At 39.2% G+C, this 27482-nt stretch overlaps 1 protein-coding gene across 1 annotated transcript in view; it reads right to left on the bottom strand.

Moving 5' to 3' along the window:
* Positions 1-27482, bottom strand: part of Fam120c (family with sequence similarity 120C) — a 153656-nt gene that overhangs the window by 62036 nt on the left and 64138 nt on the right. Inside the window, exon 4 of the mRNA XM_013125118.3 lies at positions 18758-18886. Within this exon, the coding sequence (XP_012980572.1) occupies positions 18758-18886 (129 nt within the window). The remainder of the gene's footprint in view (positions 1-18757; positions 18887-27482) is intronic.

Below are 27482 nucleotides of genomic sequence, written 5' to 3'. Positions count from 1 at the left end.
CTTGGTTCTGTTTTAGCATTTTGATTTCCTTGGTGAATCTTACTGATTCTCTCATTCACTTTGGTTCTTGAATTGGCTTTGTAATTTTTTTGTCTGTGTCTTAATTAGATTTCATGTTTAGTCAAGTCCTCTAACTGGTTGTTGATCCTTTCAAACTGTAAGACTGTGAAATTGTTTTCTGGCATTTCCGCAACCTCATCTTTTTTTCCATGTTTTTGAGGATCCTTGTGGAGGTGTTGTAGTGGACTGTTGGTTCATGTTTATTGTATTTTATATATCTGTTGGAATATGAACACTTTCCAGTTTGTACTTTTTTCCTACCACTCTTTTTATTTCTGTGTGTGTGTGTGTGCAGGTGTGCACATTCATGTACATATAGGTGAAATACACGGGAGGACATCTGGTATCTTTATCACTTTCTGCCTTATTGCCTTGAGACGGTGTCTTCCACTGAACTAGAAGCTGGTGGTTTTGGTTAGGATGAATGGCCAGTGAGCTCCCAGGATTTGCCTGTCTCTGTTCCTCCCCCACCCAATACTGGGGTTCCAAGCACATGCAGCCATTCACAGCTTTTTTATGTGGATGCCAGGGATCCGAACTATGATTCTCATGCTTGTACGGAAGTGCTTTGCTTGCTGCCATCTTCTTGGTCCCCATTTGTTTTATTTCATATTCGTCTTCCTAACCAAAAGTGCCATACATATTCCATAGTTGGCTGCAGGAAAAACATACTGTGCTCCTGACTTATTTTCCCAGTAAGAATTGGAGACAGGAGTACTAGGGTCCCACTTGTGGACCATAATATATTTAAACAGTGTAGTAGGATGTTAATGGGGTAGAGTGTGAGAGAAGATAGAGCAGGAATGAGAAGAAAAGTATATGGGTTACAGGTATGAAAAACAGTAGAGAAAAGAAAAGTGTCACAACTTATAAAGGTGTTAAGGGTTTAAAAGATAGGAAAAAGGTAAAGAATTTTTAACAATATGTATATAGAAGACAGAAATAAAAGGTTAAAAATTTAAAGTATACAAGCACAGAATCAATAAACTGACACAGAAGGTATTAAATTCTTAGTCAAAGCTTCTTTGTGGTTTGGAGAGTCTTTCCTCCATGTCAGGCAATCAACTAACTTCCTGTGAGCAGCACAGCTCCTCTGCTGTGGCCAAGGTGACAGACAAAAGCTGAGAGCTCTCAGCTTTCCAGTTTCTATGGCACAGCATGCTCAGCTTGGTGTCTTTTGCTCCAATCCTGATGCCACAGCAGTTTCTACACTCTCTCTTTCTTTTTCCCGCGGTCCAGGGGCTCTCTTGCTCTGATGGTTGCTGGGGCCAACCTTGGAGGCAGACTGCCATGCAAACTTGGGCACCAGGGAAGGAGCAGCTCTTCTTAGTCTTGAGGCCCTCCCTGCCTGTCTCTCATCTAGTCAGCTTCTACAGGCTCTGTTTCCTGCATGCTCTTCTTTTCTGCATCTGTGCGGCTCTGTCAGAGCCAAGGCATGTGCTGTATTCTGTCTCCTGCAGAGCATCAATTTCTCTGCATCTTCCAGGGGATCTTCTGGGCTCTGTCCCTGGTTCTGTGCTGGGATTAAAGGCATGTACCACCATGCCTGGCAGGCTAAGACATTTTTCTTTGCCACTGCAGGACTTCTTTTGTCTGCTTTTTTATTTTTGGTTTTTGGTATCCTTGCACTTCCTTCATGGGCTTCTGAAGCTCTTCTCTATTTCTCTCTGAGATAAAGTCTATGTTTTTACTTTGGCTCTCTCCTTGACTGGTTCACCCTGATGCAGCTCCTAAGATGCCACCTTGCTCAGAACTTCAGAGCATACTCATTAAAAAGAATCATGTTGTCTCTATTCCTCTTGGTTTGTATTCCTGGCACAGAATCTCATTCTGCAGCCCATCCTAGCTTGGAATCTACTGTGTAGTGTAAGCTGGCCTCAAACTCATGACCCTCCTTCCTCAGCCTCTACATTGGGGTATTCTAGGTATGTACCACCCAGGTCCCACTAAGTATATCCAGTCTGTTTTAATACATGTACATACGTACAGTTGGTACTATATGTGTAACTTTTTACCCTGATGCTTATTATACTATTGATTATGAATGGTTCCATTTTTATTATTCTGAATATATCATACTCATATAATCACTTACATAATATCTGACATTTACCCTATTTTTCAAATTTGGCTATTATAAGTTATACAACAGACACACTGTCCATTAATTTTTGGCTGGGATATAGATTGTACCATTATAAAAATACCATAAAAATGAAATTCTTATTTCAAAAGGCATGGACATTAAAACCAAAAGCACTAAAACATACAAAACCATAATGTGACACAGTTACATATCCACCAAAAAAGGCTAAAATTAAGGACAATATTAAATAATAGTCAGGATATGAAATAACTGAAACTCTGTCACATTGGTAGTGGGACTGTGCATTGATACAATTTATAATATAGTTTAGCAGTCTCTTTACAAAAGCAAACATTTACCATATGGTATTGCAGCCCTACCCAAGAGAAATGAGTACTGTCTACCAAAAGACACAAAACTGTTGATAACACTTTTATTCATAATTTTTCAAGCTGGAAGCTCAAATGTATATCTATAGAAAATGAATAACTTGAGGCACCATCAAAAATGGACTATGGTAAAATGTTAAGAAAAAAATGTTCAACATCCTTACTCATCACAGAAATAAAAATCAAAACAACTTTAAGATTTCATCTTACACCTATCAGAATAAAACAAGTGACAACTCATGCTGGCACGAATGTGGAGAAAAGGGAAGACTAATCCATTACTGGTGGGAGTGCAAACTTGTACAGCTACAGTATAAATCAGTGTGGCAGTTTCTTGGGAAGCTGAAAATAAATCACCCCAGGAGGTATCCTTGAAAGAATTGGCACAGGAGACCACTTCTTGACCAGTAGCACAGACATTGAGATTGACAATTGATAAATGGGACCTCCTGTAACTGAGAAGCTTCTGCAAGGCAAAGGACACAGTCAACAAGACAGAGGGCTGATTTCCAAAATATGCAATGAGCTCAAGAAGCTAGCCTCCAAAACACCAAACAAGCCAATTAAAAAGTAGGGTGCAGAACTAAATAGAGAATTCTCAAAAGAGGAATCTAAAATGGCTGAAAGACACTTAAGAAAGTGTTCAACATCCCAATAAGGGAAATGCCAATCAAAACAACTCTGAAATGTCATCTTACACTAGCCAGAATGGCTAAAATATAAAGCACCAATGACAGTCTATGCTGGAGAGGATGTGGAGAAAGAGGAATACTCCTCCATTGCTGGTTAGAATGCAAACTTGTATGACCACTTTGGAAATCAGTATGGTGATTTCTTCGGAAAATGGGAATCAGTCTACCTCAAGATTCTGCAATTCCTCTCTTGGGTACATACCCAAAGAATGCACATTCATGCAACAAGGACATATGTTCAACTATGTTCATAGCAGCATTGTTTGTAATAGCCAGAACATGACAGCAACCTAGATGCCCCTCAACTGAAGAATGGATGGAGAAAATGTGGTACATTTACCCAATGGAGTACTACTCAGTGGGGAAAAAACAATGGAATCTTGAAATTTGCAGCCAAATGGATGGAACTGGAGGAAACATCTGGAATGAGATAACTCCATCACAGAAAGACAAGCAGGGTATGTATTCACTCATATATGGATATTAGACATAGAGCAAAGGACTACCAGGCTCCAATCCGCACCATCAGAGAAACTAGGAAACAAGGAGGACCCAAAGAGAAGATTGCATGGTTCCCTCCAAAAGGGGAAGGGGACAAGACCCCCTGAACAAATTGGGAGCCCGGGGGTGGGAGAAGAAGGAGGTGGGAAGGGGAGAGGGGACAAGGGGAGGGAGGAAGAAGAACAGGAGGACTGAGACAGGGGAGGAAAAGGGGAGGGCAAGAATGGAGATGCCTTGATAGAGGGAGTCAGTACAGGTTTGGAGAAAGGTCTGGCACAGGGGAAATGTTAGGGGATCCACAGGGATGACTCCAACTAAGAATCTGGGCAGTGGTGGAGAGGCTGCCTTTGATGCCCTTCCCCCTTAATGAGATTGATGACTACCTTGGTTGCCAATCCTAGAGCCTTCCTCCAGTAGCTGATGGAAGCAGAGACAGGTACCCACAGCTAAACACTGAGCCATACTCCTGGAGTCTAGTTGTGGAGAGGGAGGAGGAATAACAGTTGACCTGACCTAGTGAGAGCACAGAGACCCCAGTTGTAAAGCTGGGGAACCAGCATTGGACCAAATTAAGCCCTCTGAATGCGGGTTCCAACTGGGAGATCAGGGTAGTCTATGGAATCTCTGACAGTGGAGCCAGTGTTTATCCCTAGAACATGGATGGACTTTGGGAGACCATTCCCTATGGAAGGATACTACTGCAGCCCAGATACAAGAAAGAGTACCTAGGCCCTCCCTTAAATGATGTGCTGGACTTTGATGGTACCCTTTGGAGGGCCTCACTATCCCTGGGGAGTAGGTGGAGGGTGGGTTGGAGGGTCAGTTGGAGAGCATGGGAGGATGGGAGGGTGTGGGAATGGGGGGATTGATATGTAAATAAGAGTGCTTCAAAAAAACAACAAATATAAACAAGAAAAGAAATCACCTCAAAATCCAGCTATACCACTCTTGGGAATATACCCAAAACTCTGCATCCTACTACAGAGAAATTTGTTCATCCATGTTCATTGCTGCTCTATTCATAATAGGCAGAAATTGGAAACAGCCTAGGTGTCCATAAACAGATAAATTGATAAAGAAAACGTGGTAAATTTATACAATAGAGTACTATTCATCCATTAAGAAAAGTGAAATTATGAAATTTGCATGTAAATAGATGGAGCTAGAAAAAAACAGCTTGAGTGAGTTAACCCAGACATGGCCTCTTACCCCTAAGCAAGAAGTGGGTATCTCAAGATATATTCCCATTATGTTTTATTTTATATGTTGATATTAGCTTCTAAGCTTTCAATATATGTGCTACAATCTGAATAATTACAGAGGTTAGGTACATAATAAGGGACAATGGAGGAGGAAAGAATCCCAAGAAAGGAGAAATTAATTAGTTATGGAGAGACAAAAGGGAACTAGAATAGGAGTATTAAATGGGGAGGGGCATGAGAGAGAAGGGTGAAGGATGGAACATGCAGAGGGACAACTTACATTAAAGGACTTTTGAAATACTATATGGAAACCTACTACTGTAGAAGCTTCCTAAAATATATACATATACAAGAAGAATATGAATGGATTCACCAAATAACAGGGGAGCTGATGCCCCAGTTAGACATCTTATGCCATCATGTAAGAACTTTAGCAACAGGAATGGGTTAAATCCTGTTGAGTTATTGATTAAAGGGGTTCCCAAACATCACAGGTCATTGCCAAGGCTACTGGTCGCTCTCTACAACCTATGGTAAGGCCTGATACTGAAGACAACACTTATGTAATAGGCCACAGAGAAGCTTTCATATACTGACTAGTGTTTATGGTGTTGGGAGTTATGCTGCACACTATTGGAGTAGAAAGGTAATCATCAATATCACTCAGCTATAAACCCTGTGGCCTACAACAGTACCTGTCATAGACACTGCTCCAATTGTAGCATAAAACTTATGGGAACAACCAACCACTTGCTAAAAATTAGATTTAAGGCCTACTTCATGAGATGGAACCCACGTTTAATAATGCTAAAGAAGCCAAGAACCTGAGACTAGATAGGTAACAGGCCTAGGGGAAACCTATTATTATTATTCTGCTAAAGGAACATGATAATAAAATGCTCTCTAATGACATATTGCTATACATATAGATCAGTGCTTTGTTCAGTCATCATCAGAGAAACAACTTCTTGCTGTAGATAAGAATTAACAGAGACTCACAAGTGGACAATGTGCAGACAGTGAGAGACTTTGGAACACTCAGTCCTAAATGTGATGTCTTTATCACTGCCCCCACCCAGGGCTCAGAAAGATATGCAGAAGACAGGGCAGAAAGATTGTAAGAGCCAGAGGTGATGGATAACTCCAAGGAAACAGTGTCTTCAAGACACAACATGGCTGATGCACATATGGACACAAAGAGACTATGGAAGCATGCATAGGTTCAGGTCAAACAGGGTAGTGCCTCAGCATTGAAAGGGAGAAATGGACATGGGCTCCCACTCCTCACCAAGAAACAAGTATCTCAGGCTATACTCGCATCACCAATATGTGAGAATATCCAGTTCACTCTACAGCTAATTCTAAAAGGTAAGTATATTGATCCAGCAGTGAAATGGGCATTTCTTGTTTTTTTGATATTTCATGGTAAGGACACAATGAAGAACATAACACGAAACTATTCACTCCAGTGTAGTTCTAGCCTGAGGAATGACAAAAGACTAAGAGGATGTATAGGAATCCCATTTTTCTTGTCTTTTTTCTCATTCTGTTCCCTTTAAGACCAGCCTGAATCATCAGACATTTGGCAGCAGAAACAATGGGGAAATAGCAGGAAACCAAGATGGAATGACAAAAAGCCTTCCTCTTTGATCAGAGAAACAACATTTTATTTTCTGTTCTATCCTACTACTTGGCCCCAGTCATACGCCTAGTCACAAAAAGTTTGGGTAATTAATGTCCTGACTTTAAGCAAGACGACTGAGAAGGAAGTGGCTCAAAAAACAGAACCACAAAGTTATTTCTAAGCAGTTGAGTTCGTCACTTAACTGCAAGTGCACACAGCTGACAAAAGGCAGTAGACCACAGGCTCTATGACCTGAATTACAAACAACACAAGTGTAATCAACACACACCTTTAGTAATAACTTTAAATATTAGCAGTCTTAGTTCTCCAATCAAAAGACATAGGTTGTCTTAGTGTAAAAGGACTGACAAAAGTACTCTAATCAAAATAGTGCATGAAGCAAGCAGGCATGGCTATCCTAATATCTGACCAAACAGACTTCAAACTAAAACTAATCAGAAGAGATGCAGAGGGGCACTTCATTCTAATCAAAGCAACAGTCAACCAAGAAGACATTCTCATCCTAAATATATATGCACTAAACTCTGGTGCATCCAAATTCATAAAATGATATACTACTGGGATTAAGGACATAGTAAGTGATTTCAATACCATTTTTTCTCCAATAGACAGGTCATCTAGATAAAAAATGAATAAACATAAGAATTAACTGACATCACACATCAACAGGATTTAACAACTATCTACAGAATATTCCACCCAAACATCAAAGAATATACATTCTCCTCAGCAGCACGTGGAGGTCTCTTTAAAAGAGTTCACATCGTGGGACACAAAACAAATCTTTACAAATTCAGAAAAATCGAAGTAACTCAGTGTATTCTATCTGACCATAATGTATTACAAGTTTAAATCCACATCAAATTTCTGGTAAATAAACAAACTCATGGAGGTTAAACAACTTATTACAGAATGATGACTAGGTCAAAGAAGAACTTGAGAAAGAGAAAAAATGTCCTGGAACAAAATAAAAATTCAATAAAACCTCTGGGACTTATTAAAACAGTCCTGTGAGCGAAAATTATATCTCTAAGCATATGCATTAACACATCAGAAAGAACTTGGTATGATGGCGCACACCTATAATCCCAGAACTCAGGAGGCAGAGGCAGACAGATCCCTGTAGTTCAAGGACAGCCTGGTCTATATAACTGCTTTTAGGACAACCAGGACCATATAGAGAGATCTTGTCTCAAAACTGCTACAACTAACCAAAATGAGCACAAATAAATGACTTGATGATGCAACTCAAAACTTTTGAGAAACAAGAACAAAGTAAATCAAAATCCAGTGAATGGGGAGAAATAAAAAACAGTAACAGTAGAGCCCTAAGGAAGAGGAGGCAGAAAGAGCATAAGAGCCAGAAGGGATGGAGGACACCAGGAGAACAAGGCCCTCTAAGTCAACATGAACCAAGATCATAAAAACTCAAAGAAACTGAAGCAGTATTCACGGGGCCTGCATGAGTCTGCACCAGGTCCTCTGTGTCTATATATTATGGCTTCCAGTTTAGTGTTTTTATGTGACTCCTGAGTGTGTGAATGAATGGGTCTCTGATTCTTGTGCCTTCTCTTGGGCTTTTTTCTTGCTTGTTTTATACATTTCTGATGAGTTAGTTTCTGTTTTATCATATTTTATTATTATCCCTCAGAAGCCAGTTTGCTCTCTAATGAGAGATAGACAGGGAGTGGAGTGGATGGTAGGGGAGATGGGGGTAGAACAGGGAGGAGTAGAGGGAGGAGAAGCCATAATCAGGATATACTGTGGGAGAAAAAGAAAATGATAGAAAGAATCAATGAATCTAAGATCTGGTCCTTTGAGAAGATAAACAAGATTGATAGACTATTGGTCCGATTAACAAAAGAAAAAGACCCAACTTAACAGAATCAGTAATGAACAAGGAAACATTTCAGTAACATTATAAGGGAATATTTTAAAAACATATACTCTGTTAAGCTGAAAAACCTAAAAGAAATGAGCAAATTTCTAGATTCAGACAAACTACCAACCAGTCAAACCACTAGACAGAGCCATAACAAATGAGAAAATTGAAATAGTAATAAAAAGCCTTCCAACTAGATCAAGTCCAAGGCCAGATGGATTCAGAGCAGAAATCTACCAGACTTTCAAAGATCTAAAGATAATCCTTCTATTAAAAAAGAAAGAAAGGAAGGAAAAAGAAAGGAAGAAGGAAAGAGAAGAAGCAAGCACTCACAAAGTCCTTCTATGAAGCCAGTATCACTAGTACCCAAACCAGCTAAAGACACAACAAAGAAGAAAACTACAGGCCAATAGCTCTGATGAACACAGATTCAAAAATGCTCAATAAAATACATGCAAACAAAGCAGCCATAAAGCAAAAGGATTATACATAATGACCCAGTTGGCTTTATCCCTGAGATGCAGGAATGGAGCAACAAATCCAAGTCAACAAATGTAATAAATAGCATAAATTGACTTAAAGACAAAAAACTCATAATCATCTCAATAAACGCAGAAAAGGCCTTTGACAAAATGACTTCATCATAAATGTCCTAGAGAGAGTAAGACTAGAGGAAACATACCCCAACATAAAAAAAACTACATGAGAATTTCACAGTCAACATCATCCTATATGGAGAAAAACTTGAAATAATCCCACTGAAATCAGGAAGGAGATAGGACTGTCCCCACGCCTGTTCAATATAGTGCTCAAAATACTAGCTAGAGCAATAAGGCAAAAGAAATAGGAAAAGAAGTCAAACTATCCTTATTCATAGAAGAAATGATACTACACATAAGATATTCCACAAATTCTATCAGAAAACTTCTAGAAACACTTTCAGAAGGATATAGAATCAACTTGCAAAAACCAAAAAAAATCCTTCTATACAGCAATAAAAAAGCATATCATGGACACTCCCATTCACAATAGCCTCAAAGATATATAGAAATAAACCTAACCAAGGATGTGATGGAGCCCCACAATGAAAACTTTAAACATCTGAAGAAAGAGATAAAGATACTACAAGAAAGTAGACACCCCATCCTCATGGGTTGATAGAATATTATGAAAATTACCATTACAGGAAAAGCCATTTATAGATTCAATGTAATCCTAATCAGATACTTCATCTCATTCTTTACAGAAAAAAAACTATCTTAAAATTCATATGGAACCACAAAAATTCCAAGACAATCAAAACAATCCTGAGCTAAAAGAACAATACCAATAGACTTACCATTCCATATCTCAAGATATATTACAGAGTCATAGAAATAAAAATAATATGGTACTGACACAAAAACAGACGTGTAGACCATTGGGACAAAATGCAAGACCCAAATACGAGGACACTTAAGTACAGCAAAAAATATACACTGGAGAGGTGCTGGGAAACTGGATGTCCACTTGCAGAAGAATGAAATTTGACCCATATCTATCACCTTGCAGGAAGCTAACTCCAACTAAATTAAAGACCTAAACATGAAACTGGAAACTGCTGGAAGAAAACACAGCCAGTACTCAACATGAAATAGGCATATAGGAATGGACTTCTTGAATAAGGCATCATTTGCTCAAAAATTAATGCCAACACTTGATACACAGGATTTCATAAAACCAAACAGCTTCTGTACAGCTAAGGAAACAATCAAGTGAGGAGGAAGACCCCAGAAGGGAAATGAATCTGACAGAGGATTAGTAGCCAGAATATATAAAGAATTAAAAATCTAAATATATATATCATATTAACATATACAAATACTTGGCATATGTTCAAAGGATGTTATATTCTTTTTTTTTCGGTTTTACGAGACAGGGTTTTCTGTATTGTTTTGGAGGCTGTCGGTCCAGCCTGGCCTCGAACTCACAGAGATCCGCCTGCCTCTGCCTCCCGAGTGCTGGGATTAAAGGCATGTGCCACCACCGCCCAGCAGGATGTGATATTCTATTCCACAGGTTCTTGCTCAGTCATGTTTAATGATGGTCTATTCATAATAGTCATAAAAAGGAAACAATCTAAATGTCCTTCAACTGACCAAGAGGTAATGAAAACGTGGAATATTACAGGATATTACTCTGCTATAAAGAAGATGAAGTCATAAACTTTGTATATAAATGAACAGAACTAGAAAAGATCAAATTGAGTGAAGTAATCTAGGCCCAGAAAGACAAACAGAAAGGAGGAGGGTAAAATAACAGTAAGGACGTCTGGAAAGTCATAAGGAATCGCAGTATTTACTATCTATCTAAACATGTCTACAATACGTGTAAGTCTCTCTCTCTCTATATATATATATATACATATATATGTATTTTTTAAATAAAAATTTCCCATCTGAGTTGACAATGCTCCCCTCAAGAGATATAGACTATCCTAACAAAAACCCCAATATCAGACATGAGAAGCCCTCTTTTGAGTTGTTGGTCAGAGTTGTCCATGAGATTCCCAGAATATTAGTAGCTTTTGATTGCCCACCAGAGGTGATTCCTTCAGACAACATGCATTTTAGACACAGGGCCCAGAGCACCCAAGTTGGATGTCACCTGAAAGCCTCCTCCTTTGAGGACTGGCTTTAATTGTACCAGAAGGTGCCATGCAAGCAGCCAAGGGAGGAAGCAACCGACACTCCTACCTCCTATGACAACAATGAACCATAACAATGACCAGCATGGCACAATAGCTCTAAGGGGGCAATGGTGTTACACATATTTTGATAGTAACGAAATCTCTTCAATTGGACCTGAGGACTGTTCAATAAGAGGGAAATCATGCCTGGTACTAGAAACCTAGTCAACTACTCAGGATTAGTGAAGCCATGGATCTTGGAGGAGAACCTATAAAGTGTCACTTTACTAAACCAACATAATCCTTAAGTACATTCTAAATAGCTGTACATACAACCACAGGTAAGTGTAGTCCCCACCCTTCATCAAGGAAACGTCTCTTTGCAACAGATGGAGATTGTACCACGAATAATAAAAACCCAGAGGCAGATACTGGGTTCAAACAGAAGATTACAGAAGCAAATCAGCTAAGCCACCAGAGAGCCTGACCTCAACGTGGCTGGAGACTAATTCCATAAGCCTGAATGACGAATACCACCTCTGAGACTCTGTTCCTGTATTAATACCCCTCTAGTGCTGGGATTAAAGGCATGAGCTCTGTTTTTCTTTTAGACTGATTCACTCTTGTGTAGATCTGGGAGGCCTTGAACTCACAGAGATCATCTGCCTCTGTCTCCCGAGTCCCGGAAATAAAGGAGTTTGCCACCACTGCCTGGAATCTATGGCTGTGGCTAGCTTTGCATTCTGATTTCCAGGCAAGCTTTATTTGTTAGATCATAAACAAAATACCACCACAGGAGATCATTACAGAAAACCACAACCAAGCAAAATACAGACTTGTGGAGCCCAGTCTCAGTGGATACATCTACAACACAACTCCTTTACCTAAGACTTAAGGAACATTGTGAAAGAGCAGGTGGAATATTGTAAGAGTCAGTGGATCAGGGAGTTTTCTGTGAGATTGTATCTCCTAGAAATGACAGGGAGATTACACCCATGAAGTCTCACAAACACTGTTACCTAAACAAATACGGCCTGAGTAAGGACTATAATAAACATGCTAATCTAACATGGAAAGGGAAGGCTCAGGATATCTCAACCTTAGACAAAGAGCTACAGGCAACTGAGGGATGCTGAGAGCAGGGAAGACTAGTACCAAATGATTAGCCCTGAATAAAATAAATTGTAATTTAAAAAGAAAAAAAGGAAACTGCCATAGGAATCTACTGAATAATACTGAAAGTCTAAAATGATGGGTTTTTTGTTTGTTTTTGTTTTTGGCTGGGGGAGGTAAGGAAGGAGGTAGGCTGTGGAGATAATGCAGTTGATAAAATGCTTGCCGGGAATACATATGGACCTGAGTTAGATTCCTAGCACCCACGGGGGGGGGGGGGGGGAGGGCAAGACATGGTGATGCACGCTAGTAATCGTAGCACTGGGGAGGGAGTAAAATGAGATTCTTGGGGCTCATCCCAGTAAGATACTGTGTCTCAAAAAACAAGGTGGGCACTCTCGAGGAATGACACCCAAGGTTGACCTCTGGTATCCATATGTACCAACCCACCACACACGCATACACCCACACACATGCACACGAGGTGCCTTTGAGGTCCAAGAAGTAAAGAACAAGAGTATATAACAGAAAATCTATTTGAAGAAACAATCAAAACCTTCCCTAATTTAGTAAAAGACAAAGTTAGAGACTCAAGAAACTAAGCAATATCTAAACTTGACAAATTCAAAGAAATCCACACCAGACACAGTATTGGCAAATTCTTTGAAACAATTAAAGAACTAACTTTACACTAACTATATTAATCTTTTTTTTAAAAACTACATTAATTGTGTAAATGTGTCTATGATACCTTACACATGTGGAGGACAGAGGACAGCCTTCAGGGAAGGGTTCTTTTCCACAATACGGGTCAGGGGAAAAAACTCAATTTAACAGATTGTCAGCAACTGACTTTACTTGCTGACTCCCCTCGCTGGCCCCCAACACAATCTTAAAAACAGACGATAGGACACTTGTTATCTTAGTTTCTTTTATCAATACTGTAATAAATAACCTGACAAAAGCAACTTGACAAAAAAATAAGGGAGGATTTCTTCTGTCTCAGGATTTGAGAATGCTGTTCATCATGGCAGGGATTGTATGGCAGTGGGTGTTCATCATGGCAGGGACTGTGTGGCAGTGGGACCACAAGGGGGCTTGTCACATTGCATCTGCATTCAGAGAGCAAGGAGAGACTAATGCTAATGCTCAGTTTATCTCTTCCTTTTCATTCATTCTAAGACTCTAGTTCATAGGAACGATGAGCTGTTATTCAGGGTGAGTCCTCTATGCCTCAGTTAAACTTTACTAGAAATGCCCTTAGGGAACTATGCAGAAACATGTTTCCTGGGTGGAGCTCAATCTAGTTAAGTTGGGGCTCCCAAGCCCAATGCTGAGTTTGACTACATGATGTAAAAAATGAATCAACTCCTAGGCGTTGTCCATGCCATGCCACACCCACACATCCACACATGCATACAAATAAATGTTTAAAAAATCTAGTCAATACCCAGGTATGGTGGTGCACACCTTTAACCCCAACATTAAGGAGGCAGAGACAGACAGATTTCTGTGAGTTCAAGGCCAGACTACCCCACACAGCAAGTTCTAGTACAACCAGGGACCATGATTTAAAAAAATCAATCAAACAAACAAAAACCAAAAGTCCAGTCAAACTAACAATGAAGATTAACTACCAGACTTGCCAGCTCATTTCTCAGCCTTCATTATCTTGAAAACAAGTTCAATACAGAAAAAACCAACTATCCTCCATGAAATAAAATGCAACAAGTACTCTGTGAAATACCAACAATTCAAACACAGAAATATATAGCATTTCAGAGAGGTTTGATATAAAATATATAAATCCTAAATACTGATGACTTAAAGAAGGAAAAGAAACATGAATCTATCATAGTCGTGTAAAATGCATTTGTAGATTGACTGGGGAGATGACATGGTAAAGCAAAGTGTGTTTGCCATTCAATCATAAGTTCTGAGGCTCAGCACACATATAAAGGTGGGTATAGAGGTATATATTCATAATTCCAGTGCTGAGAAAGCAGAGACAGTTGGATTCCTGAAGCTCATTGCCCAGATAACCTAGTCAAATGGGTGAGTTCCAAGTTCAGTGAGGGACCCATCTCAAAAATTAAGATGGAGGGGTTGGAGAAATGGTTCAGTGTGCACTGCTATAGATAGGAGAAAGAGGGATAGGAGTTAACAGCAAGGACTCTTCTTCCAGAGGACCTGAGTTTAGTTCCCAGAACCCACATTAGGTATCTTACAATCCCTCTAATTTTCATATTCAGGAGATTCAATGTCTCTTGTCTCCAAGGACATCTGCACTTGTGTGGGTATGTATACACATGCACACAGCCACATGATTAAAACAAATCTTTTCAAATACAGCACATACCCAGAGGACCCAAGTTCAGTTCCTGGCACCCAAAAAGTGCATCCATCCTTTAAGGACACAAACGTGTGCACCAGTGTGAATACTCACACATATAACTAAAATAAATAAATCTTAAAAAATAAAATAGAGAGTCACTAGTATCACACTTGGCATTGACCTCTGGCCTCCACATACATGTATATCAACATCCTAGTGCACTGTCACAAATGTAAGCATGCACATACAAACAAAATATATACTATGCACTCATTATAATGATGACAATGAATCATTTAGCAAACTAGATTAAAAGAACACATGCATGTCCTGATAACACGTCTACAAAACCTAAAGCTCATATCATATTTAACGATGACAATAATTTCTCTAAAGAGCAGGAAATAGAAAAGGTATTCTAGTCTTGACATTCCTATTGAGAAAGGTTTGGACATCCTAAGCAGTATAATAACTCAGCTTTAGAAGGGAGGCACACAAATTAGAAAACAAAGAAAGAAAACCATCTCCACTCAGAAACACTCCCACCTACATCAAAAATCCTAGGAAGTGTACCACGAACTCCTAGAATCCATGAATGAGCATAGAAAGTTCCAAGTCAAGACTCAGCACACAAATCAATCATATTTCTATGAATAATTATAAATAAAAATGAACAAAATAGTATTTTTACAATAAATGAAAAAGGAAATATTTAAATATAAATACTAAAAGCCACGTACAGAACCTGAGAGCATAGCTCTGTCTGTGGTAGAATATTTGTCTACCATGCACAATGCCCTGAGGTCAATACTAGCACCATAGGAAATAAAGGAAAAGCATAAAGATACATTTTAAAGATTCAGGGTTTATATGTTAAAGATTATAAAACATACAACAGATAAAAAACAGAGAAAAGCCAGGCAGTGGTGGCATATGTTTTTAATCCCAGCACTCAGGAGGCAGAGGCAGGCAGATCTATGTGACTTCGAGGCCAGTCTGGTCTACAGAGTGAGTTCCAGGACAGCCATGGCTGTTACACAGAGAAACCCTCTCTCCAAAAAAAGTCCAAGAAGGCATGAATAAAATGGATTTGCCATACTACTGAATTCAAATATTCACAACTGAGCTCATCTGTACAGACATGTAATCCTAGCTACTTGAAAGATAGAGACAGGAAGATCACAAGTTCAAGACCTGAGTAAGGTACAAAATTATTCAAGGCAATATAGTGAGACCTTATCTAAAAACAAAAAGTTAAAAAAAATGGCTGGGGATATAACCCCATGACAGGCAGCTAGGACATCATATGATCCTAGGTTTAATCAGTAGCACTTGAAAAGCAAACAAGCAAAAAGCAAAGCAATTTCTTCTGTACATTTAACACAATTCCAACCAAAATCCAAGCAAGATTTCTCTTTTTGTGATACAAACAATACTAGTCTAAAATTTATATGTAAAGGCAAAATAATTTACAAAAACAAAATAAGATTGAAATTGGAAGGATCACTACTCAGTTTCAAGACTTAATATTGATCTGTAGTAATTCAGATGGTCTACTTCTAGTAAAACAATATATACACACATTGACCCTCTTCTGAGGGTACAGAAATACACTCATGTACATATAGACAACTGATTTCTTTATAAAAAACGTTAGGACAATTCAAAGAAGAAAAAATAGTCTGTTAAAAAACCATATCCAGATCTGGATAACCACATGGAAAAAATAAAAACAAATGCCCTCATATTTTACAGACAAATTAACTAGAGATGTGAATGTAAAATATACAATTATTTTAGTTTGTTAAAAAGAGAGGTTGAAGAGATGGCTTAATCAGTAATGTCCTTGGCTTGTAAGCATGAAGACCCTAGTTTGATCCCTAGAACATACACAGAAATGCTGGGATTAAAGGACAGTAAGTGCAAGAAGAAATATTCATTGCGTATGTTGGTATATGCCTGAAATCTTATCACTCAGGAGGCACATACAGAGAGACCAGTACAAGTTTAAGGACAGCATGGTATACATAGCCAATTTGGGGACAGCCAGAACTACATAGTGAGTCATTGTCTCTAAACACAAACTTTACTATGAGGCATTTGTAAATATAAATTAAAACTTATTCACACTGTGGGTATAGCGGAGTGGTAGAATACTTGCATGGCAGGTCAAAGTACTATACTATTATACATAAATCAGGGGGAGCAAGACAATGCTTGCCACCATACCCGACTTGAGTTGGCTTCCACGTGGTAAAAGAGAGAACCGACTCTGGCGTGTTGTCTTCTGACTGCCACATAAGCATTACAGCATGCACCCACTCCCCCCCACACACACAAAATGCATAAAATGTAAGTTAATATCACATTGACCAAGCACTGGTAAGAAAAAAGATAGCCACTGTGAAAAATGGTTTGGCACTGTCATAAATTTAAATACACCCTCAACATATGTTCTAGAAATCTCAATCCTAGCTATTCATGCTATGAAAATGAAACGCTATGTTGATACAAAAACTTCTGTGCAAGCGTTTACAGCAATTCTACTTATAACTATTCAAATTTATATCCAATCTAAATATTTTTAGGGAATCTGTGCATGAACATATACTCATAAAAATGGATTACTGACACACACAATACCAAACAACTTGAAGATTCTTGTTCTTTAAAGTTTTTCTTTTCATGTGAGTGTGTGGGGGAGCGACAGTGTATGTATTGCCACATACATGGAGGTGGCCCTAGAGGTCAGAGAGAGAGAGCTACATATAAGCAGTTGTGAGTGCCCCAGTATCGATGTCAAAAAGTGAGCGCCAGTTCTCTGAACACACAGTACATGCTCTTAACCACTAAGCCATTTCTCTAGCCTAATTCGGAGAATCTTACTAACATTATGTTAAATGACAAAAGACATTCTCAAGCTATTCTATGCCTTATTACTACATCCATATAGCATTATCTGGAAGCTATAACTATAATGACAGAGAATACCCAGGTGTTGGGATGGGTTTCAGTGGTATTACAAAGGACTAGCATGAGAGTTGGGTGGGAGGATGGGGCTTTACAACTTTTCTGTATTCTGAGTGTAATGATAATCACATAAATTAATAACTTAAGATTTCATAGAACTGTACACACATACACAAATAAAACTGCATGTTAATTTTAAAAGTAACAAGTTGAAAAATTTTAGAGTTGTGCATATAAATCAAATTGCAAAAAGAAATCCAATTTATTTTTGTAATTTTTTACTTCATAACATAAATTACTAGTTGGGCCTTTTCTTTCAATATTAACAACTACTTTGATTCTTATTTCATGGAGACTCATTTTAAATGGTCCTCTTTAAAGTTATCTGCTTTATTCTCCAGTAAGACATCCTTTATGTTAAAATATACTTTAAGAACAATGATATGGCTCAGTGGGTAAAGGCATTTGCTACAAAGCCTGGCAACCTGAGTTCAGTGCTCAGAACCTACACGGTAGAAGAAGAGGACCATGGCAGCAAAGTTGTCCTCTGGCCACATGTGCACTGTGGTTTACACACACAAAAATAGTTAAAAATATGTATACATCAAAATTAGCTGAGGGTGTAGTTTACTTGTAGAGTGTTTCTTTAGCATGTGTCAAGCCTTGGCTTTGATCCGTACCATAGAGCAATGTAAGAAGACACATAAGAGCATTCACTGTAGTTGCTTCTGGGGAATGAGATTTTAGGCAGCTTGTTCATTTTCTAATTTTTCAGAATATGTTTGTAGTACCTTAATCCTCAATATAAAACAAACAAACAAAGGGCCCTTTCTATTTAGATCTCAAAACATTTTAAAAGAAATTTTAGAATTTCAGTCAGTAAGCAGGGGAAATCAAGTAGCAAAGAGGGAAGCTGGGACCACTGAAAAGAGCAGAGAACTTGGCAGCATAGCAAGCGAGTGTAAGAAAGCTGGTGAAGGCCAGTGAGATGGCTCGGCAAGGAGAGCCACTTGCTACCAGGCCTGACAATGTGAGTTTGACTCCTACACTCTACATGGTGGAAGGAGAGAACCAACTCCCACAGGCTGTCCTCTGACTTCCACACACATGGCATGGCATGCACACAGCTGCAAACATGTGTGCGCCCAAAATACAATTTTCAAAGTAAAAATAAAGAAAGCTGGTGATTCTTGGGAAGGGGAAGGCCAACTCACCTGAGATTGCTTGAAAACATCCTTCCCAACCACATCCAGGTTTGAGGGGTCTTTGATGGAACTAACATACTCAGAAACAGCCTTGATGACGACATCGCAAGGTGGAAGAACCAACTGATGAGCTCGAACCTAGAAAAGGCAACATAAGTAGGAGGCAACAAAGTTAAAGATGGATCACTAAGAGAAATTCCAAAGGTGGATGACACCCAGTAGGGTCTGCCAGAGTCTCCCAGAAATAGAAACAGAAAAGAACTAGCCACAGTTATCAGAAGAGACAGCAGATACACAAACATTTCTAGTTTAAATAACAAAATAGGGAACTTTACAAAGCAGGAAAGTCTAGAGTATGTCCAGAGGGGGGTGCAAGAGGCTCCGAGAGGCAGGACCCAGAAAAGCATAGACAATCTGCAGAGTTGTTTCAGTACCAGACATTTAAAGTTATTTTATTACATTTTTTGTTTGTGTGGGGTACTTGTGCCACAATATATGTGTAGAGGTCAGAGGACAACTTGTAGGAGTCAGTTCATTCCTTCCACCATGTGGGTCCCAGGGATTAAACTCAGGTTGTCAGGCTTGGTGCAAGTACGTCTACCCATTAAGTCACTGTGCCCACTCCATAACAGACATTTTGGAGCAGCACATCCTGTGCAGCAGCAGGAATGATGGAAGGAGATGCTAGAAAAACTCTGTTCTCAGTGCTGGGGTGCTTGGCACTCAGAACTCAGTGCAGCAGCAGTGAGATGCCATTTCAAAAAGGCCATGCTGTGAAGGTGGCTAGAATGTACAAGACACACTCATGGAGCACACACTTGGGGAAACCCAAGAAGAGCTGCAGGAAGTATATACTGAAATCCCACCAGCAGAATACTGCTAGTCTGGGGTAAAGGAACTTTAAATTGGAACCACAGTTTTAAGCAAGCAGAAAACCCACTGGCAGCCAGAATTTGCAGAGGAATCTCACATAAGCTCAAAGTAGTACTCTAGACAATGCCTCCTTTTCTCAATATTAAATGTCAGTTTAGCAAACAGACTCGGTACTGGTCTGTTCTTCTTTTCCTTTCTCTTTACAACTTCCTTTTTTCACTTTCCTCTTCCAAATAACATAGGCTTGCCTAGCTTGCAGGGCATCTCTGTGTCATAGCCTTCTTATATTTTTGGTTGTGAACCTAGCCTTTAAGGGCTGAGCCATCTCTCCAGCCCGTGTCTTAGCCTTCTAAGAACTGGGACTGCTCTATGTTACCTGATTTCATATCTACCATTCCCCTTTGAGTCCAGTGCTAGTGAAAACTGCCTCGTGTCCTCTACTTTTGGTCCTTGTCATTGCCCTTTGTATTCATGTTCTCTCTACTTTCTATCAATCCAACTCTAACTACTAGATGTACTAAGCTTTCTCCTCAGAACCACAATAATTAGTATATTGGTGCACACATACTATCAGTGTCTTTTCTAAAACTGATTGATGTGGACGTGGTGATGGGTTTGTATTGTACTACTACTGTACATTATCATAATGGGCCCATCCCTGGATAGTAGCTATTGTTGCCACAGCATTCTACTCTTGGGGATACTGGGGATCAAGTTGGGTGCTGTGAATACTAGTGTAAGAGGAAAATGACACCCTAACACACCAAAATACATGAAAAATGCAAAAATAAAGGTGACATTAAATAGAAAATCCAAGCAGTGGCCTAACTGTATACCTGCAAGTCCCAACAACAACAAACCCAGGAATATAAAATGTTACATGTCTCCTCTAAAAATTACCAAGTCCATAGTAATGCCCCTCTGAGCGTGACTTAAAATTCCAAGGAATTAGAAATCAAGGAGGACACAAAAATCTCAAATGAATTCCAAGATGGGTGGGGGGGGAGAGCTAACAACTTAATGAAATAAGGAAGTCAATGTAAGATATTGAAATAAAATTCATTACACATACAGAAAAACTAAAGAAAATCCAAACTGAATCCTGGAAATTAAAATTTTAGTTAGTCCAATTAAAAGCTCAGTGGAAAGTCTCACCAATAGAAGACACAATATCATGGCTTGAGTAAAAAGTAGAAGAATAGCAACACTCAATTGACAACAAAAATAAGGTAATTAAATAAAAAAGAAACAGGCTAGGCTGCATGCCTTTAATCCCAGCACTTGAGAGGCAGAGGCAGGCAAATCTCTGTGAGTTCAAGGACAGCCTGGTGTACAAGAGCAAGTTCCAGGACAGCCTCCAAAGCTGCACAGAAAAACCCTGTCTCGAAAAAAACAAACAAAAAATGAAAAAAGAAAGAATATGCACGATGGACAGTACAGTATGAATAGACCAAATTTTCAGTGGTGCAGCCACTGAGAAGTTGCTCATGTGACACTGAAAACCCCCTATCCAGGGCTGGGAAAGATGGCATGGCAGTTAAGAGTATTTGCTTCTCTTGCAGAATACCTGGGTTCAATTCCAAGCATTCATTTAGTGGCTCACAACTGCTTTTAACTTTAGTTCCAGAGAAGCCAACATCTTCTTCTGGTCTGTTTGGGCACAGGCATGAACATGGCACACAGACACACATGCAAGTACATACATATACATGAAATAAAAAATAATGAATTTTAGCAAACAAACCAATACCTACCCATGCTCATGCAAGTAACCCTAACTAAGCATAATGGGTCAAAAATGACATGTTAGTAGGAGGGAGACTTGTCTGGAAAAAGAAATGTTCCATCCGGAGATGGAGTGCAGATGAGGAAGGGTAATAGGGGAATGTAAATAGCTAGACTCACTGGGCATACCTTTAATTCCAGCACGTTGGAGGCAGAGGCAGGTAGATCTCTGTGAGTTTGAGGCCAGCCTGGTCTACAGAGTGAATTCCAGGACAGTCAAGGCTACACAAAGAAACCCTGTCTTAAAAAAGAGACTAGATTCATTATTTACATATATGAAACTGTCAAAGAATTTTGAAATTATTAAAAGAAATCACAAAGCACTCCACTGATTGATATATAGAAATTTATGTTCTCATGTGTAAGTCAATGATAAAAATTAATAATGAGGAACTAGAGAGATGGCTTAGTAGTTACCTAAAAATAATAAGATTTTTAGATGTATTTATTTTTCTTATATGAATGTTGGCCTGCACATACAGAGGCCAGCAGAGGGCATTAGATTCCCTAGAAGTGGAGTTACAGACAGTTGTGAACCATCATGTGGGTGCTAGAAACTGAATCTGGGTCCTTTGTAAAACCAACATGTGCTCTTAAGCACTGAGCCATCTCTCTAGCCCCCAAATAAATCCATTAAATAATGGAAAAAAATTAATTCTGGGGTCTGGGGTGATGGCTCAGTGTGTAAGCGCTATTGTTGCATAAACATGAGAACGAGTTTGAATCTTCAGAACCACATAAAAAGCTGGGCATGGTCATGAAGGTCTACAATCCAAATGCTGGGGTTGGGTGTAGGTAAGAGTACTGCTGGGGCTTAATGTCCACCAACCTAATTCCAGGTTCAATGATAGACCCTATCGTGAAAGAATAAGGTGGGAAGTTCCACCGTATGACAATATCATCCTCCGGCCTCTGGGTTTGCACCCATACACATATATTAGACACTGAAGGAAGGAGAAGGTATACAATAATTCTGTAATATAAGGAGGATCTTTATATCCCGACTTGAACTAACCACAAAAAGACCTTTTTGAAAGAATCAGGAAAGTCGTAAAATGTTTTAGATATTAAGACAACAGACCAGCAAGACAGCTTAGCGGATACAGGCACTTATTGCCAGTCCTAATGGCCTGCATTGGATCCTCAGAATCCACATGACAGAGGAGGAGAACCAACTCCTGCAAGCTGTCCTCTGACCTCTACACAATCATCATGACACACAAACACACACACTAAATAATAAAGAAATAAATGTAAAAATTTAGCTGGGCGGTGGTGGCGCACGCCTTTAATCCCAGCACTTGGGAGGCAGAGGCAGGCGGATCTCTGTGAGTTCGAGGCCGGGCTGGTCCGACGCCCTCCAAAACAATACAGAGAAACCCTGTCTCATAAAACTAAAAAAAAAAAAAAGTAAAAATTTCCCCTAAAATAAAAAGATGGCAACAAGAAATCAGCATTACTTTCATTGGGAGTGATAATGTCCATATGCATTTGTAGGAAAATGTGCAAATAGTTTAGAGACACACAGAAAAAAATGTGCAAGTAAAATAACTTGTCATTTGCTTAAAACCATATTGGCAAAAACAAGAAAATCCATCAAGCATGGGAAAATCTTGGTGGTTGATCTAAATAATTAAACAATGGTAAGTAATTACAATAATATATTGTTTTGCCCATGTTCACGATATTCAAAAAAGTCAATGAAATTATTCCTAATGATATTCTGCTATATTCATAGATTGGTGCCTAGCCCAATTGTCAGAGAGGCTTCATCCAGCAACTGATGGGAGCAGATGCAGAGACCCACAGCCAAATATTAGCTAAAGCTTGGGGAACCCTGCAGAAAAGTGAGAAGAAAGACTGTATGAATCAGAGAGTCTTGGGATACCACAAGAATATGGCCCACAGAATTAATCAACTAGGGTTCATAGGGGCTCACAGAAGCTGAAACAACTATCACAGATCCTGTATGGGTTTGAGCTAGATCCTCTGCATATATTTTATGGTCGTGTAGCTTGGTGTTTTGTGGGACTCCTAACAGTTGGAGTGGGGCTGTCTCTTACTCTTTCTCCTGTTCTTGGCACCCTTTTCCTCCTACTGGGTTACCTCATCCAGGCTTGATCAGAGGGTTTGTGCCTAGTCTTACTGTAAATTGCTATGTCATGTTGGGTTGATATCCCTGGGAGGCCTGTTCTTTTCTGAAGGGCAACAGAGAAGCAGTAGATTTGAGGGAGAGGGGAGGTAGGGGATACTAGGAGGAGTGGAGAGAGGGGAACTCTGGTTGGGATGTATTGTATGAGAGAAGAATAAATAAATACATACCTAAATACACAGATAATGAATGATTAAATAATAAATATAAAGTGAAACTTTTTGAGGCTATGTAGAAATGTAGGTTTTTGTTGCCTCATTTACAATTCTTTAAGTATAAGTTCCTTTACATTATAATTATTGAGTCTATGGCATAAACTTTCAAAAGGCTTTTGATAAAATTTATTTTGTTGGGGGTTGGAGAGATAGCTCAGCCATGAATACCACATATTGCTTTTTAAGAGGACCTGAGCTCAATTCCAAGTACCCACACATCAGGCAGCTCACAGTCATTTATAACTCCAGCTCCAGGATGATCCACACTTATTGCCTCTGTGGGCAAAATGCACTCATGTGCACATATCCTCCTACATATAGACACATAACTAAAACTGAATTTTAAAAGCAAGATTCATAAACATTCAGAGTCCTGAGAAGTCATTCGGAGATAAAAAATATTTTACCAACAAACTGCATCATTCATTCCTCAAAAAACAGCTATTGATGGAGCTTGAGAGATGGCTCAGAGGCTAAGAACACTTGTTGATCTTCCAGAGGTCCCAGGTTCAATTTCTAGCACCCACATGGCAGGTAATAGCTGTCATCCAACACTGTCTTCTGGTCTCCATGGGCAACAGACATGCAGAGAATGCATAGATATGCAAGCAGGCAAAACACTCATATACAAAAAATTAAATAGAAGTAAAGATAATTTTTTTAAAAAGATACCATGTCTGATGTGGTAGTATACACCTTTAATCCTAGCACTTGGATTAGGAGGCAGGTGAATCCCTATGAGTTTGAAGCCAGGCTGGTCTACCTACATAGTGAGTTCCAGATCTGCCAGGGTTATATACAGAGACCCTGTATCAAACAAACAGTTATTGTCAGGCATTGGCTACATACTGTCCTGTCCTAAGGTACCGGGGACACAACAGTGAATACCAAAGACAAGAACTCTACCTTCATGGCAGCAGAGATATTAAATGTGTTGGGATAAGGTAATGAGCATGTATATATGTATGTATGTGTGCATGCATGCATATATAATTTTAGATAATAGGATTGGCAAAAGAGTCATGGAGAAAATGACATTTGACAAAACTTTCAGGAGTGAAAAATGACTATGTAAGAAAACAAAGGCAATCCAAATAGAGAGAATGTTTAGTATGTAGCATCTAAGGAGCTAGGAAGTGCTGGTGTCAGCAGGCTGTGAGAAGGATTGAGTGACATGAGAGTCGTACTATTTTAAATAGAAAAGTGGCATGTTCTGAGTCCTCTTTTAAAATCAGTATATATTAACTACACAAAAGAGTAGGTTTCACTAGGATATTTTCATGTATGAATATTATAAATTTTGATCACATTCACCTCCTCATATGCCCTCTCAACTTCCCCCTTTCAATAGTCTTCTTATTTGTCCCAAATAGTCTAGTCCCCTATACTACCAGGTTTTTTTCCACACAGACAAAGTAAGACTGATTCATAATGCTAAAGAACAAATTCTAGAGCTCGGTATGTAGTTTGGAAGCAGAGTGACTTCCTATCATGTCTAAGGTTTTGGGTTCAATCCCAAGCACTGTCAATTTTTTTCCCTGTGTGTGTGTGTGTGTGTGTGTGTGTGTGTGTGTGTGTGTGTGTGTATGTGTGTGACAGAGGTCAACAACACTCTTCAGTAGTCATCCACTTTGTATTTTGAGACATGGTCTCTGATTAGGACTCAGGGCTCACTAGTTAAGCTAGGCTTATAAGCATGTGCCACCATCCTTGCTTTCACTGTTTTGTTTTTCCTATATGTGGATTAAACTTCTTATGTTTGTACAGCAGGTACTTTATCAACCCTAGCCCCTAGATGATACTTTAGAAGAGTATACTGTAAGAAGAAAACTAAAAGTCAAGAGTGGGTTTGGGCCTGGACAGATGCTTAGTTGGCCAAGTGCTTGCTGCGCAAACACAAAAACCTGAGCTCAGATCCCTAGTACCTGTATAAAAAGTCAGATATTGGCAGCACACACCTGTAATCCCAATGCTAGGAACACAAACACAGACAGACAGACAGACAGACAGACAGACAGACAGACAGACAGACACACACACACACAGCTTTTATTTTTAAACCTGAATCATGCACAGCCATCCATAGTAGCATATGCTTATAATCTTAGAACTCAGGAGGCTGAAGTCACATAATTTTGAGTTCAAGGCTAATTGGCATCAGACCTTATCTCTAATTGAAATGAAAGGATTGGGGCTTCAGACATAGCTCAGAGATTAAGATCACTGGTTGTTCTTCCAGAGGAGCCAGGTTCAACCATCATCTACACCGCAGCTCACAACCATCTGTAACTTCAGTCCCAAGGGATGTGATGCCCACTTTTGGCCTCTATGCACACATAATGAACAGACATACTTGCAGACAAAGCACCCATGCATATAAAATAAGCATACTTAAATTGGAAATGCACAGAAACTTCCAAAAGGGCCATGCTTATACCTCAAATGGGAAATAACCAAGAAGAGAGAAAAATGGATGATGCAGGAGAAAGGAAAACCTCTGAACTAGGATCTTTAAACCCATAGAAGGGAATAGCATCTTTCTAAATGGAAGATCTTGCCTTACATGGGTCACGGACAAGTCACCCACAGTCATCAGGACACTAGCAAAACACAGAAACACACAGATTAAATGTGGGGTAGTGAAGCAGAAATTGAAGTTCATAGAAATTCTCTATCCAATGAGGAGAAAGTATTAGACACTGAAGGAAGGAGAAGGTATAAAACAATTATCTAAGACAGTAACAAACAGGAAATATCATATCAGCAATTTACATCATCACCATGATGCCAAAGGGTATCAGTTCTTGTACAGGCTGCATAGCAGTGAACTCATTTTTTAATATTTGCTAAACCATTAACAAAAATGATCACATCACTCATCTGGTGAACATGTCTGAGTTCTAAGATTATAAGCATATGTCTGATCATTAGTGAGGTTGAGCGTCTAGTCATATGATGAGCCACTGTAATTCTGCTTTTGTCAACTTTCTGATTCAGGCTTTTACTCATTTTTTTCACTATTGAAGTATATTTCTCTGCCAGTTTATATGAATTCTTACATTATGGGTAGTATCAAAACTAATTTCTAATCTGCATATGAAATATAGTTCCACTTTATATTGAGGGGAGAGTGTGAACACAGTTCCACACTACCACACATTATGTGGTCAAGTTTCTCACATTTTGGAATATCAGGAATCAGCACACGCCAAGTACAACCACCTTCTTGATCGTATTTTATGTGAAATAGTTTAAATCTAATGATAGAGGACCCTAAAGGCCATGCCAGACTGCATGGGTAAAGCCCATGAGGCCTCAACCCTACACAAAGAACTACAGGCAAGTGAGGAAATCTGGGAGTGGGAGAGAAGGTCCTCCCCAGGGAAAAGTACAATTGGCTATCTAGTGCAAACTGTCAGCTCGGAAAACATACATTCAGGTAGCATTATGAAGTTACCAGTTTATATTTAGGAAAATATGTGTATATACAAATACATGTTTGCATGCAATAACAATTGTTGAAAAAAGGAGGGCCATGAATTTGAAGGATGAGTGGATAGGGATGTATGGGAGGGCTTAGAGGGAGGAAAGGGAAGGGAAAATGTTATAATTAAAATACAATCTCAAAACAAATAAAAGACGTTAAAAACAAAGATTTTAAAATATCTAATGAAAGACAATTATTCTACTCCATCACAGTTCAATCAAA

The sequence above is a fragment of the Mesocricetus auratus genome, unplaced genomic scaffold, assembly GCF_017639785.1.
Source record: "Mesocricetus auratus isolate SY011 unplaced genomic scaffold, BCM_Maur_2.0 Super-Scaffold_100003, whole genome shotgun sequence".
NCBI classification, from domain to species: Eukaryota; Metazoa; Chordata; class Mammalia; order Rodentia; family Cricetidae; genus Mesocricetus; species Mesocricetus auratus.
Note: the sequence above shows the minus strand (reverse complement) of the source record. Positions and strands in the feature narration are given on the sequence as shown.